The sequence below is a fragment of the Vulpes lagopus genome, chromosome 17 (assembly GCF_018345385.1).
Source record: "Vulpes lagopus strain Blue_001 chromosome 17, ASM1834538v1, whole genome shotgun sequence".
NCBI lineage: Eukaryota > Metazoa > Chordata > Mammalia > Carnivora > Canidae > Vulpes > Vulpes lagopus.
This window is the reverse complement of record NC_054840.1, coordinates 28,002,810-28,017,385: the sequence shown is the minus strand read 5'-3', so window position 1 is coordinate 28,017,385 and position 14,576 is coordinate 28,002,810. Positions and strand designations below refer to the sequence as shown.

Here is a 14,576-nt window from a genome sequence, read left to right as displayed (position 1 = left end):
AAATATTTTAAAGATTTATTTTAGAGCCCTCACATGCATGCATGCCCTCCAACACACTCACCATTGAGTGAGCGGAGCCTAATGTGAGGGCTCTGTTGGACTCAGTCTCACAACCCTGAGATCATGACTTGAGTGTAAATCAAGAGTCAGATACTTGGGGATCCCTGGGTGGCGCAGCGGTTTGGCGCCTGCCTTTGGCCCAGGGCGCGATCCTGGAGACCCGGGATCGAATCCCACGTCGGGCTTCCGGTGCATGGAGCCTGCTTCTCCCTCTGCCTGTGTCTCTGCCTCTCTCTCTATCTCTCTGTGACTATCATAAATAAATAAAAATTAAAAAAAAAAAGAGTCAGATACTTAACCAACTGAGCCACCTAGGCGCTTCGTGGCTTTTGTTTTTTGTTTTACGTTTTTTTTTTTTTGTTAGAAAAAGTCTGAAGTTATTTTTTTTTTAAGTCTGAAGTTATTGGTAACTTATGGTTTCTTTTGAAATCTTTATTGACCTAAAAAATTTTTGACTCTTTTATCCAATAATTATCCAGATGTCCCGATACTATATAAAACAATCCATTCTTTCCTCTATTTGTAATTTCCTAAATGACTTAGACCTGTTTTTGGAATCTGTTTTGTTCTCTTAAAATGTGTTTCTTTGGTCTTGATGGTTGTAGCTTTAAAATAAGCTTTAATATTCGTAGGTTAGCATATCTTCTTTACTCTCTACTCCCATTTAAAAGTTCCCTTTTTGAGTGTTTTAACTTGTTTTAAAAATAGATTTTGATGTAATTTTATTAAGATTAACCTCTTTACCCTCAACACAATCATGCACTCTTTAGTATTTTAGTGGAGTCTCCTTTAGAGGCATTTAAAATTTTTACATCAAGATCTAAGGATGTGATGATTTACGTTTTCCTGACTATTTTATTTTTATTCAGTTGTTGAATTTCAAAGGTTTCTGTGCATAGGTCCCGTACATTTTTGTTGTAGTTGTTGAGGGTATTCCTAAGATTTTTTTTTTTCATTGCTATTGTTAGATTATTTTTTGTCTTTTATTTTCCATCTGCTTATTGTTTTATCTAGAGAGCAAACTGTATTGGTTAACTTGCCACCTTATTGAATTGAATTAAAGTTTTTTTTTTTAAGGTTTTATTTATTCATGAGAGAGACAGGGAGAGAGGGGCAGAGACCTGGGAAGAGGGAGAAGCAAGTTCCATGCAGGGAACTCCGAGATCATGCCCTGAGCCCAAGGCATATGCTCAACGGCTGAGCCACCCACGTGTCTCTACACTCCCCCCCCCTTTCTTTTTAAGGCTATATTGCTTTTGAAAAAATTGGTTCTTCAAATAATACTTCTATAGCTCAGGGATTCTTGCTGTTTTCTTCGCCCTGTCCCTTACCTGCATTATACACATAGTTTGTGGCATTTCCTGGGTTTTTACTATGTAATATTTATTTCTTTGTTGGGGACAACATTCTAAAGATACTTTTATTACATTTTTGATGTGTTACACTGCTTGTTGCTTACTGGTGATACTTAAAGAGTTTCATTTATAAACATATAAGGGGACCATTTTATAATGGTGCTTTGGAATCTTCATATTTGCGTATTTGGGAAGAAGAGAAGGAAATGTAAAAGATTTTGTTCTGAGAAATACAGGTCCTGGGACAGATGGATGATGACTAGGAAGAGACACAAAGTCCCCAAAGGCTGGACTAGAACACAGAAGGGACAGAAGTTGTGGAGACCATTCTTATCCTGTGCAGACCACTGTTACCATTGTTACTTAGTGTACCCTCGCTCAAAGATTTTGGCAAAGACCTAACCCTGCCATTTTGGGTCTTAAGTATTAGGGACCTAGCATCGTCATTCTAGTGACTTTGAGCATACAGAAAAACCCTGAGAAGTGATGACTGAGTCCTGCATTAGATAGACACAATTTCATAGAGATCTGGTCATTAGAAAAGCAACTTAACCCTAGAATCTAGGGTTTGGGGATTAAAACATGTTTGCTTAACTGTTCATTCTCAATCTGTTTAATTTTATGTTTGGAGGACATTAGTAATTAGTGTAGGTTGTCTACAAGGGTTGTATTTTTTTTCTTGAAGTTTGTGGAAAATGTGCACCCAAATAAAGCTGATGATGGTGGTGGAAGTAAAGGGATGGATTGGGAAGAGTTGGATAAGTGTTGATTTTCAGGTATAAAGATAGGTTTTTTATTGTAATAAAGGGTAGAATTTCCCAGTGGCTTGGACCTCTGACTTCAAGGAACTCATTGTATAAATTAAACAGAAATGGCAAAGATTTCTCAGTGAAACACTGTAGATTCTGAAAGTTGTTTGTGAAGAAGTAGAAAACTTCAGTGAAAGTTTAAAAGAACTGACCTCTAAAGGTGTGCTTTACTTTCATATTCATGAACTACGAAATTCTGTTCCTGAAATACTCCTTACAAATGTTAAGGGTATTAATAGAGATAGATTTGCTGGTAACCTACCTATGAAAGTGCTGACCAAAATGATTGCAGAAGGTTGATGAGGCTGACCCTACTAGAAATAAAGAAACTGGCCAGACTGTCATTATTATAGCAGGATCAGATAATCAGAACTGGAATGGCAGCTCTTAATTTTTAGCTTTAGGGAAGAAAGGAATAAAAAAATGGCTCTGGAATTACATGGCAGGAGCTGGTATAGCATTCTTGAAAGGAATATATTCAGAGTTTATGCTTCATATGAGGAAATTTGCATTGAAATGTCCTATAGCACACAGATAAAGCAGATAATAGACATTTGAAGCTGGAGTGTGAGATCGGAGCCAATACAAAATCATGCAGTTGACTAACAAACGTGAGAGTAGGGCACTGATTTAGATATATTGGTTACCTATGTTCTGTGATTGGTGAGTCTTATGTTATTAAGAAAGATGATTTTTATATTTAATCACATCTGTTACCCTCTCCTTTCCAAGAGTTTCTCTCTTCATTTTCTTTTTTTTTTTTTTTAAATTTTTTATTTATTCATGATAGACATAGAGAGAGAGAGAGGCAGAGACATAGGCAGAGGGGGAGAAGCAGGCCCCATGCAGGGAGCCCGACTCGGGACTTGATCCCGGGACTCCAGGATCACGCCCCCTGCCAAAGGCAGGCGCTAAACCTCTGAGCCACCCAGGGATCCCCTCTCTCTTCATTTTCAAGGATTTTCTGGTTTGGTAGTAATCTGCTTGCTTTTCAGTTTTTCCATTACCAGTTTGTTTTAGTTCTTGGTTTGCTATTTGCTTAGAATAATGTCTGATATATAATAAGCATTTCAATATTAGTAATGGTAGCTTTGTTTTTAAATTACTGATACTCCTCTTCGATCTGTTTTGTAAATTTCCAGAATTTTGTTGCAATTTTTTCTTTTCTCTTTGTCCTCTTTATTCTTGGTTTTATGCTTTAAAGTTTTTGGTGTATTACTCAGTGGACTTTTGGGGGGGGGGGAGGAGGATGAAGGAAACTGGAAATGTTCATTTCTGCCTTGTTTTAACCAGGTACTGCAAGTGTGTTTATTTAGCTAGTATTTAGTGGATATTATGAAGTGTGGTGTGATAAAGATGTTTTGGAAAATTATTTAGTGAGTACTCTGTGTCTCAGAGTGTGTGTGTAAGCATTTGACTAAGGTTGAGAACTTTGCAGTCCTTCTCCACAGTAATATAAAGTGTTGCTTAATGTCAATTTTAATCATAGAACTGCCAAGTGGACTGCACTAGAAGGTTACATAGTGGCTGAGCAAGTATTTGAACATTTATTCTACACTGAAGTCCTTTGCTCCTTTTTTTTTTTTTTTAAATTTATTTATGATAGTCACAGAGAGAGAGATAGAGAGAGAGAGAGAGGCAGAGACATAGGCAGAGGGAGAAGCAGGCTCCATGCACCGGGAGCACGATGCGGGTTTCGATCCCGGGCCTCCAGGATCGCGCCCTGGGCCAAAGGCAGGCGCCAAACCACTGCGCCACCCAGGGATCCCTCCTTTGCTCTTTCTTGAATGACCGATTTTAAGATTTCTTTCAGCTGTATCAATCAATGGAAGATAGATTAAAAATACTAATTTCACTTTTTTAAAAGATTTTATTCATTCATTTGACACAGCAAGAGAAAGAGACAAAGCAGCGGGAACAGCAGAGGGAGGAGAAACAGACCTCTCGCCGAGCAGGGAGCCTGATGAGGGGCCGAAGCTCAGGACCCTGAGACCATGACTTGAGCCGAAGGCAGAGATGCCCAACTAACTGAGCCACCTAGGCACCTCAAAAATAACTAGTTTCAAAATTAATTTTAAGACTAGAAAATGACCACTGATTTTTATCGTGAATCTTTATCTTTATTCCAAAATGATTTTGAGAGAATATACTTACTATAGTTCAGTTTTTTTTTAATTTTTAAGTGAAGGAGGGAGGGAAATTGGTAGGAAAAATAAGATTAAATTAACAGAACGTTAGTATTCAAAACGTAGTTATGCTTTTTACTAATGGTGCAGTATAATACTTAGGATATTTGTAAATTCACCAAGTACTATGGTGAACATGACATTTCTTAATTCTCGTAATTCCATGAGGAATGATGCTGTAATGAATCATTAGGTTAAAACTGTGTCCAAGAATGTGTAAGTGCTAGAGCTTGGGATTTGAACCCTGGCAGCCTGATTTTAAGAGCCTGAACTCTTATTCACAGAATATTCTTTAAGTATTCACAGAGTTATTCTTTAAGTAACACTTAAAGACAACCTTGCTCAGTTTGAATGTCAACTAATGCCTATGGTGTTTTAGGGCTGTACATCATTTTCTTTCTTTTTTTTTTTTTAAAAAAAATATTTATATATTCATGATAGAGAGAGGCAGAGACACAGGAGGAGGGAGAAGCAGGCTCCATTCCTGTAGCCTGACGCGGGACTCGATCCCGGGACTCCAGGATCACGCCCCGGGCCAAAGGCAGGTGCTAAACCACTGAGCCACCCAGGGATCCATCCCCACATCATTTTTTTCTAATCCCGAGTTAGGTGACACTACATATGTAAAAACAGATTGAGACAGAGACTAAGTAAATTCTGAGGTTGTATAGCTGATAAAGGATGGAGATGGAAATCAAACTCATGTATGCCTAATTCCAATCTTTTTGTTCTTTTTGGTATTCCATATTTGTATGTCTGATTACAGGCTTTTAGAGTTAATGTAATTCTTTGAAGTGCAGTGTACACCCAAAGTGGGGCTTGGCCTCACAACCCTGGGATCAGAAGTTGTATGCCCTACTGATGAAGCCAGCAAGGCACCCCTGATGTAATGTTTAATTGGATATTGACATGCTTTTGATAATGTTTTTGTTTTTTTGCAGGGATTTATCAAAGATGTTCATGAAGACTCCCTCACAGTTGTTTTTGAGAACAAGTATGTCATTTTTTATTGATAGAGATCTTAATTTTAAAGATTGGTTGTGTAAATTCATGTTTGCTTTTGGGTGTTCCTATTGCTAGTGGAAAGCCAGTGGAAAATGATTTTGCTTTTGGGTAGAGGTCTTTGGTTGTTAGATCATCTCTTCAGTTCAGGTAGTCCTAGTTTTGATAACTTTTCACTTGTTTTTCTCCCCACAATATACTGTCACTTTTTTCATCTTCCTTTCTTTGCTTCCTTCCTTTTGCCAAAACATGTGTAAACATGAATTAGTTTTTTTTTTCAGAAGTAGATGGCACAAATAGGATTATACTATGCTTAATTCTCAAAATGCCAGAATGATGAAATGATATAGGTCTTCCAAATGGTTGCTAGTAGTCAGAATATGTATTGGGGCCGCCTTTAATTTAAACTTGATATTAGGAATAGTATGAGTTTTACAGTTGTTGTAGGGTCTAGGTCTTGTTTTAAAAATGTGAAAGACTGTACGTATATTGGGTTTGGTTTGGAAGAGTTATAAAGGAGCGCTGTATAATTGAAGGTCAGAAAAGAAGTCTTCAGCTTTCACTTTTAAGCTGCTTCTGGAACGACCTGAAAAGATATCTGCCCAGCAGCTGTTTCATGTAGAAACAAGTGTTAGGATGATTCCTGTCTTTGAGCGACTGCCATTTAGATAGTAATGGTGAAACGAAAGCACCCACGAATCTTGTCTCCTGATGTTTTGCCCAGCATTTGCAGTTGGAAGCTATAGGAATTTATGTGCATTTTTATGTGCTATATAACTCCCAGGCATATGAATGACCTATTAGAACTTAGACTAGGGAAGAATTTTTAACTTTATTAATCCAGTTTATACAATATGACACAAAAAAGGTTAAGCAACAGCCAAATTTGTTTTAATAAGGTCATAATTGCTTCAAAGATGAAAGTCAGCTTTTCCCAAGTTTTAATACTAATATTTGTATCCATTGCAGAAAAGTAAATTCTTTGTAAGAAAATTAAATATTGTAGTTCGGTTACGCAAAATAACTGATTTTCTGCATTTCTGTGGACATGTACACAAAGAACGCAGTTAACATTTTATAAGCTCTGAAATTCTGTTTCTTTGATAGGTCATAAGATTGTAAAATGGTTTGAAATAAGTTGGTTGCACAATTCTTTATTGAAATGTAGATGTGACATTATGTACTTAGCCTATTTCATTTTTAGAAAAATGTACCATTTCCTTAGGATGAGTAATTTGGATGGTAATACATAATTATGGTTGATGTTAATTTATAAACTTCATCAAGAGTCATGCAAAACGTTTTACCTCAACAAACTAATTACTTGGAAAAATATATACTACGAATGAAGCTTTTAATTAGGGAAAGCTAAATGATTAACTCAAAAAATACGCACCACTAAGCATAGACTGTATAGCTTTCATATAGAGGCTTTTACAATAGTTATTTCAAAATTATGAATTCCTTTTCTCATCTTTCAGCTGGCAGCCAGAACGCCAGGTTCCATTTAATGAAGTTAGATTACCACCACCACCTGACATAAAAAAAGAAATTAGTGAAGGAGATGAAGTAGAGGTATGTATTTTAAGCTTATTTTTTTGTGTGCCCCCCCCCCCCTTTTTAATAAGTATTCTTGTAGGAAAATCTGTTTAGCTGATAGAGAATAAATCTAATTCCTTTTCTCGAGTCTTTTATTGGCTGTGTAATATGGCAGGGCTTGAGTTTTTGAGTCACAGCTAGGATTCGTGTCTCAGCTTTATACCATTTTTAGCTTTGTGGCCTTAGTCAAGTTTCTTTGCCACTAAAATGAAAATAATTTGGGAGTTAAGAATGATAGTATAGTACTGAATTGCTTTATATAAAATCTGGCACAGAGAGCTCTGTAGTGTTAATTGCTGTTTTCCTTTTTGCTAATTTAAAATTTTTTTGTGTTTTTTTCTTAGTATATTTATAGCATATTAATACCCTTTATTATGGCAGTTATTAATATAGTTGATATGTAAAACTGTGAAATGTTATAATTACCCTACTGTCTTGTTGAATAGTTTAGGAATGTCCAGAAAATTTAAAAAGTACAGAAAAACAAAAAGGACTAAACAGGAATTACTGCTGAGAGGAAGAAAAAACACTGTTCTCCATTTTTGTCATTCCCAGGCTCTCCCTCCTCTATTTTTAAAAATAAAAGTGGGATCATATGCTGCCACTTCTTTGTATATTGATTTTTTTCATGCTTACTAGAGTATGGATGTCTGTTTTCAATATGTTAACGTTAAATATTCCTGATGTTATGTGAAATGTGGAAATAATTATTAGAGGTGTGAGTTTGTTGGAGATAGAAAATTTGATTTGTAGTTTTTAAGAGATTGATGTAATTCTTTCAAGGTGCTCTACTAGACTAAATATATTTCTCACAGGGAGTTGATTTGATAATATTGGAAGATATTTCAAATCTCATTTGTACTTAGCTTATGTAGGGTAGTGTTAGGGGAACAGGAGGTATAGGAGAACTGATAACAGATGAAATATCTAAATATTTTTATAAGCACTTACCAGTACATACTCTCTGCCAGGTAATGTTCTGAGCACTTTGCACATGAATTCAGTTATCTGCCTTTTTTATATTTTGTAATTTTTATGGTAAATTTTGAATTCTCATTAATTGTAGATGTTAAATGCTAGGAACCAAAGAATTGTGGCATTTTTAATCCCTGGCAGCCTGAACTACTTTCCATTCTAAAATTTGGCCTAGATTTTATTTACTTGCTCTAAGTTCACTGGGCACTCTTTGGCTTTTGCTAAATCAAAACATATTATAACTTGTATCAGGGCACCATGAGCCTCACTCCCTAACGGTATATATAGCCTTCACTTTACTTTTTTCTTACGTAGTTCAATTCCACCAAAAGTGGGAACTAACTGCTTTTTTCCTAAGGAGACCTGTAACTGTAGCTTAGGTGTGGTGTGTATTTGTGTCTTTGGATGGTATGGGAAGACAAAGGGAAACAAAGTGTCCAGTGCTGAAAATTAAGTGTGAAATACAGTACTAGTGGATACTATGTACTGTAGTGGTGATGTTGCTGATCACTACTGTGCTTGTTCACTTGGACTTTTAGGCTCCAGGGAAAGTGGTTTTCTCAATATTGTATCCTTCTCTGATCCCCATCTTTTGTAGGGGTGGATAAAAGGCTTGATTTATTTTCATTTTTCAAAATTTATTTCTAATTTTAGAAGTTTTTTCTTCTGGAATTCTGGTGATGAGTCAGGTCAAGCAAGAAATGACTTCATTTTGGAAATGTTCTAGAATTAGAAATGTGTGGTGGTCAATTCTGAGACTAGTGCTTTTCATACTTTCATTTTATTTTATTTTTATTTTATTTTATTTTATTATTATTATTTTTTTAGAGGTTTTATTCATTTATTCATGAGAAAGAGAGAGAGAGGCAGAGACACAGGCAGAGGGAGAAGCAGGCTCCATGCAAGGAGCCCAATGTGGGACTTGATCCTGGGACTCCAGGATCGTGCCCTGGGTGGAAGGCAGATGCTCAGCCGCGGAGCCACCCAGGCATCCCTTTTCATACTTTTAAATTGTTGTTTACATATTCAAGTGTAGTATAAAGGCTCAGATTAAAGTAAAAACTTGATGGTATGCTCATGATGGTGTTTTGTTGTGCTTTTTGTATGTCTTAGACTAAGAAGTTCCTGTCCAGTTTCTGGACCATCTTTTTGGCCTGCCTCCCCAGCTGTGTACAAAATATTGATGTAAGAGATGGCATAATTTGAAAATTGATGATTGCGGAGTGTCTTATTTCACATTGTATTTTATGGTTCAGTCTTAGTGAAATTTGCTCTTTAAATTGTAAGAATCATTATCTGAAAGTAAGATGATGTCACTTTTTTCCACTTTTGAAAAATTTGAAACTTCACATAAAGAAGTCTAAAATCGATCTTGCCACCCACTGATTTATTGGCTTTTCCTTTGTACTTTTTTCTTTCTTTTTTTGGCCACCGTTAGTTTTAGGAACCTGTTTGATTTGGAATGTTGAGGAATTATGGTTGTTAGTGCTTTACATTTTGAACCAAAAAAATTCATGAAAATTCCTTACCCCTTTTGCGAAATTTTTAAATTAAAAAAATTTTTATTTCTGGTGTAGTTAACATAGAGTGATACGTTAGTTTCTAGGGTACAATGTAGTGATTCAGTAGGTCCATGTATATTACTCAGTGCTCATCAAGATAAGTCGTATCCAAAATCCCTTCACCTCTTTTACCCATTCCCCCACCCCACTTCCCTATGGTAACCATCTGATTATTCTCTATAGTTCCTTTATAGTTCCTTTGTTTTATTCCTTAAATTTCACCTAGGAGTGAAATCATGTGGCATTTACCTTTCTCTGACTAGTTTATTTTGCTTAACATTGCTCTCTAGCTCCATCCATGTCATTGCAAATGGCAAGATTTCATTCTTTTTGTGGATGAATAATACTCGTGTGTGTGTGTGTGTGTGTGTGTGTGTGTGTGTGTACACCACATCTTCTTTGTCCATTCATCAGTCGGTACACACTTGGGCTTGTTTCCATAGTTTGGCTATTATAAATAATCCTGCAGTAAACAATAGGGGTGCGTATATATCCCTTTGAATTAGTGTTTTTGTATTCTTTGAGGAACTACAGAGTGGTGTGATTACTGGGTCTTAGGGTAGTTCTCTTTTAAATTTCCTCCCCCTTTAAATTCAAATAAAGTTTAATCTAAAAAAATGAAATGATACAGAATTATATTAAGTAAAAGTGAACTTTCCTTCTCAGTGTAGGTATGCTTGTGTGTGAGCCCTAGCTTAAATGTCATTGACCACAGTTGTGTGTGTGTCTGTGTATCACAGAAATTGGGAATATGGTATATATTTGTGATTTAGATTTGCCTGATTTTTTTCTAACCACCTCATAATATTTTTTAATAGACGTATCATAATTCATAATTAGAAGAAATTGAAATGATTGGCAGATTTACTATTGCCAAAAAAAAAAAACCAAACCAAAAAACACCGAGAGTTAATGTCCTTATGTAAACCATTTTCTGATACTGTGGAATCTAAATGGTTCACTTGCGAAATTGGAAGCCACGTATATTTAAATTTCTGATGGTGCCAAAATGTACCAATTTTACCCTCCAAAAATGTATTTGATTTACTACATCATACTTTTGGTAACACGTGAAGGTGTTTGTATCCTCATAGATCGACTGGCAGGGTTATTATTAATCTATAAAGTTTCATAAACCTGATAGGAGGAAGCTGATGTCTTTTGAATGTTTATTTCTTTGATCACTAGAGATACGGAGCATCTTTTATTTTATTTTTTGGGAGCATCTTTTAAATTAGTTTTTCAGCTATTAGCCATTTCTGTGAATTTTGTGGGGGTTTTTTGTCTATGCAGATTTTAATGTAGGAAAGTTTTGGGCTTTGTGAATAGTTTTTTTTTTTTTTTTTCTGTTATGCTTTCTCCCAGGCAATAAAAAAGTGTATTTAATGGCTTTACCCATGAAGAAGTAATATTTTATTCCAATTTGCTGAATTTTTTTGGTGTGGCATCCAAGATACTCTTTTCAGTATTTCTGTAGCTTGTATCTTTTTTGTTTTAAGGAATATTCAGGTTTTGTTTTTTGTTTTTTAAGATTTACTTTAGAAAGAGAGTGTGCACATGTGAGCTCATGTTGGGGAGGAGCAGAGGGAGAGGGGGAAAGAGAAAAATCTCAAGCAGGACACCCCAGCCCCACCCCCAAGCAGAGTCTCTGATGATGGACTCATTCCCATGACCCTTAGATCATGACCTGAGCTGAAATCAAGAGCCAGACACCACTGACAGCCACCCCAGTGCCCCAGGAGTATTTAGGTTTTTAATCTAATTTGATTCTTTAGAGTTAAGTCATCAGCCACTGTTCTGCCAGTTGCATACCATATAGCAGTAATAACAGCTCACTGCTTGTATAGCAGTAATATATATATATATATAACTTTTTTTTTTAATTTTAAGATTTTATTTATTTGAGAGAGAGAGTACGCATGGGTGTGCACAAGAAGGTGGATAGTAAGCGGGGGAGCCTGACCCAGGGCTTGATCCTAGGACCCTGGGATCATGACCTGAACCAAAGGCAGGCTCTTAACTGGCTGAGGCACCCAAGGTACCCCCTAACTGGCTTTTAAAACAGATTATCTCCATTTGACATAACAGTCTCTTGAGGGCCTTTTCTAAACTCTATGAATACTTTATGAAGCTTTCCAAGGTCATATAGCCTGAAGGTTGGGAAGCTGAGGAGCAGTTCCAGTTTTTGTCTTGAGTGTTATTTTCTCCTATATTATGCTGTATTAACATGGTGTTGACAGTTTTTTTGCCAGATTTAGAACTCTTGATCTTTTGCACCTCCAGGAATCGTTCCTCTTTTAAGAAGGGAAAGGTGACTTTGATTTGGCCATCAATAATGGATTTAGAACAAAAAAGATACAGGAGAGAGCTTTTTATTGAACTTTTCAGTCATTTATTTAAAATTCAGTCATGAGGGGTTCCTGGATGGCTCAGGGGTTGAGTGTCTGCCTTTGGCTCATGGTGTGATCCTGGGGTCCTGTGATCCGGGTTCACTTCAGGCTCCCTGTGAGGAGCCTGCTTCTCCCTATGCCTCTGTCTCCGCTCTTCTCTCTTTGCCCTTCTCTATCTGGCTCTCATGAGTAAGTAAAATCTTTTTAAAAAGTTTTCAGGGATCCTGGGGTGGCACAGCGGTTTAGCGCCTGCCTTTGGCCCAGGGCGCGATCCTGGAGCCCCGGGATTGAATCCCATGTCGGGCTCCCGGTGCATGGAGCCTGCTTCTCCCTCTGCCTATGTCTCTGCCTCTCTCTCTCTCTCTGTGACTATCATAAATAAATAAAAATTAAAAAAAAAATAAAATGTTTTCAGTCATGGAAGTTTCATTCTTGTAGCTTAGGAATGGTTGAATATTGACAATTTGATTTGGTTTATCCTAAAATTTTACAATTTTAAAAATGTTTAGCTACTTGAGGTTCATCTTTCCAGTCAACTTGTGAGGCTTATGTGGAATTAATAGAACATAAATTAGTGTCATGGTCTAATGTCCTCAAGAAAACACCATATGATTTATAAGAGAAAGATGTATTTGAAAGGTTTAAAATTCAAAGCTTTATTTTTAAACTCTTAGTGGCATTTTTTTTCTTTCTTTTTTTTTCATTTTTTTTCTTAATGGCTTTTTCTTTGACTTTAGAAAGCAGCGTATGTTTTAAAATTTTTAACATTTTTATACAATTAAATTTTTTCAAAAAAAAAAACAATTAAATTTTTTCAGTAGGTTTTTGCTTATGGAAACTGGAAGTAATGGGAAAATGATTTCTTTAGATTTTCTTTTTTTTAAAGATTTTATTTATTCATGAGAGACACAGGCAGAGGGAGAAGCAGGCTCCATGAAGAGACCCTGATGTGGGACTTGATTCCGGAACTCCAAAATCTTGCCCTGAGCCAAAGGCAGGAGCTAAATTGCTGAGCCACCCAGGGGTCCCCTTCTTTAGATTTTCTTAAGCTGGATATATATTATAGTATCCTGGGATACGGGAAGTGCAGTAGCAAGTGTTTTTTTCCCCAGTGATTTCACGTGTGAAGTGTTTTGTCTTTTCTTATAGATACCTGCTTTGTTTAGCAGATTAGCTTGACACTTAAGCCAGTATATAATTTTACAAGGTTTTTTAGGTTTTCCTCTTTATCATATTTGATTAAAAAACTTTTCTTTTTTAATTGGTATATTTTCTGATTGAGATAAGAGGCAAGTTTTTGTTCTTGCCTTTTGTTTCATCTATTTGGATTGTTGGACATTATGTCTTTTTTTTTTTTTTTAGATTTTATTTATTCATGAGAGAGAAAGAGAGAAAGAGGTACAGAGACACAGGCAGAGGGAGAAGCAGGCTCCATGCAGGGAGCCTGACATGGGACTCTATCCCGGGTCTCCAGGATCATGCCCTGGGCTGGAGGTGGTGCTAAACCGCTGAACCACCCTGGCTGCCCACATTATGTGTCTTTATATTTTAATTATAATGTGGGGATAGATGTCTTGAGAAATAAGGGTAATAATAATTTGGGATAAGATGCTCCTTTATCTTAAAGTAAAAAAAAAAAATTATCGGTTGGTGGGGGGAGGGCACCTGAGCCCATGTGAGTGAAGAGAAGAGGAGAGAGAGAATGAATCTGAAGTGGACCCCATGCTGACCATGGAGCCCAGTGCAGGGCTCAGTCTCACAATCTTGAGATCATGACCTGAGCTGAAATCAAGAGTCAGATGCCTATAACCCACTGGGCCACTCAGGTGCGCACCCCAAAAAATTTTAAATTCAGTATTTTTTAATACATGTAGCTTCCATTTTACCTTAAGAAAAGCCTCAAATTGATTCTTGCTACTCATCTGAAATTTACTTATCTGTAATTAGTCTTATAATACCAAGCCTATTGTTAGTCTTAGTGCTTGGGAGATTTGCATATGTTAAAGAAGTGGTAAACATTATTATATGGAAAATGGCTATTTTCTAAGACTTAAACCCATTTGTTAAAAGTATCAGCAAAGTATATAAATGAGAAAATACTGCTGTATAGGTAGATAAATCACATTAGTGTGTTCTAGATGTTAAACTTGCTTTCCTGATGTACATTTTCCATTTCTTCATAATGCTTTATGATTGTAATGAGATGAAATAGTGGATATAGAGGAACATTACTCAATAAATGTATCTCATAGTTATAAAATCAGCTGTTATGATTAAGTGTTCAGTTTAATGGTTAATATTACTTAGAAATTTTCTTTATAAGGAATTTGGTGAAAACTGGTAAAATTTCTTGATTTTTGGTGTTCATATTTGAACATATATGTTGTGATTTTGAAAAGCATAGCTGAACATGATTTTTTTTAAAAATTTAAATTTTATTTACTTATTTTTTAAAGATTTTATTTATTCATGAGAGACACACAGAGAGAGGCAGAGACACAGGCAGAGGGAGGAGAACTGGGCTCCCTGCCTGATGTGGAATTCAGTCCCAGGACTCCTAGGATCACGCCCTGAGCCAAAGGCAGACGATGCTCCACCACTGAGCCACCCAGGCTCATATTGAACATTATTAACCTGA

General features: G+C 36.3%; 1 protein-coding gene across 6 annotated transcripts in view; it reads left to right on the top strand.

Moving 5' to 3' along the window:
* FXR1 (FMR1 autosomal homolog 1) overlaps positions 1–14,576 on the top strand; it is a 64,978-nt gene that overhangs the window by 17,619 nt on the left and 32,783 nt on the right. For all 6 annotated transcript variants that reach the window (XM_041732054.1, XM_041732053.1, XM_041732052.1 and 3 more), the window contains exons 2-3: positions 5,352–5,404; positions 6,894–6,987. In XM_041732054.1, coding sequence (XP_041587988.1) covers positions 5,352–5,404; positions 6,894–6,987 — 147 coding nt within the window. The remainder of the gene's footprint in view (positions 1–5,351; positions 5,405–6,893; positions 6,988–14,576) is intronic.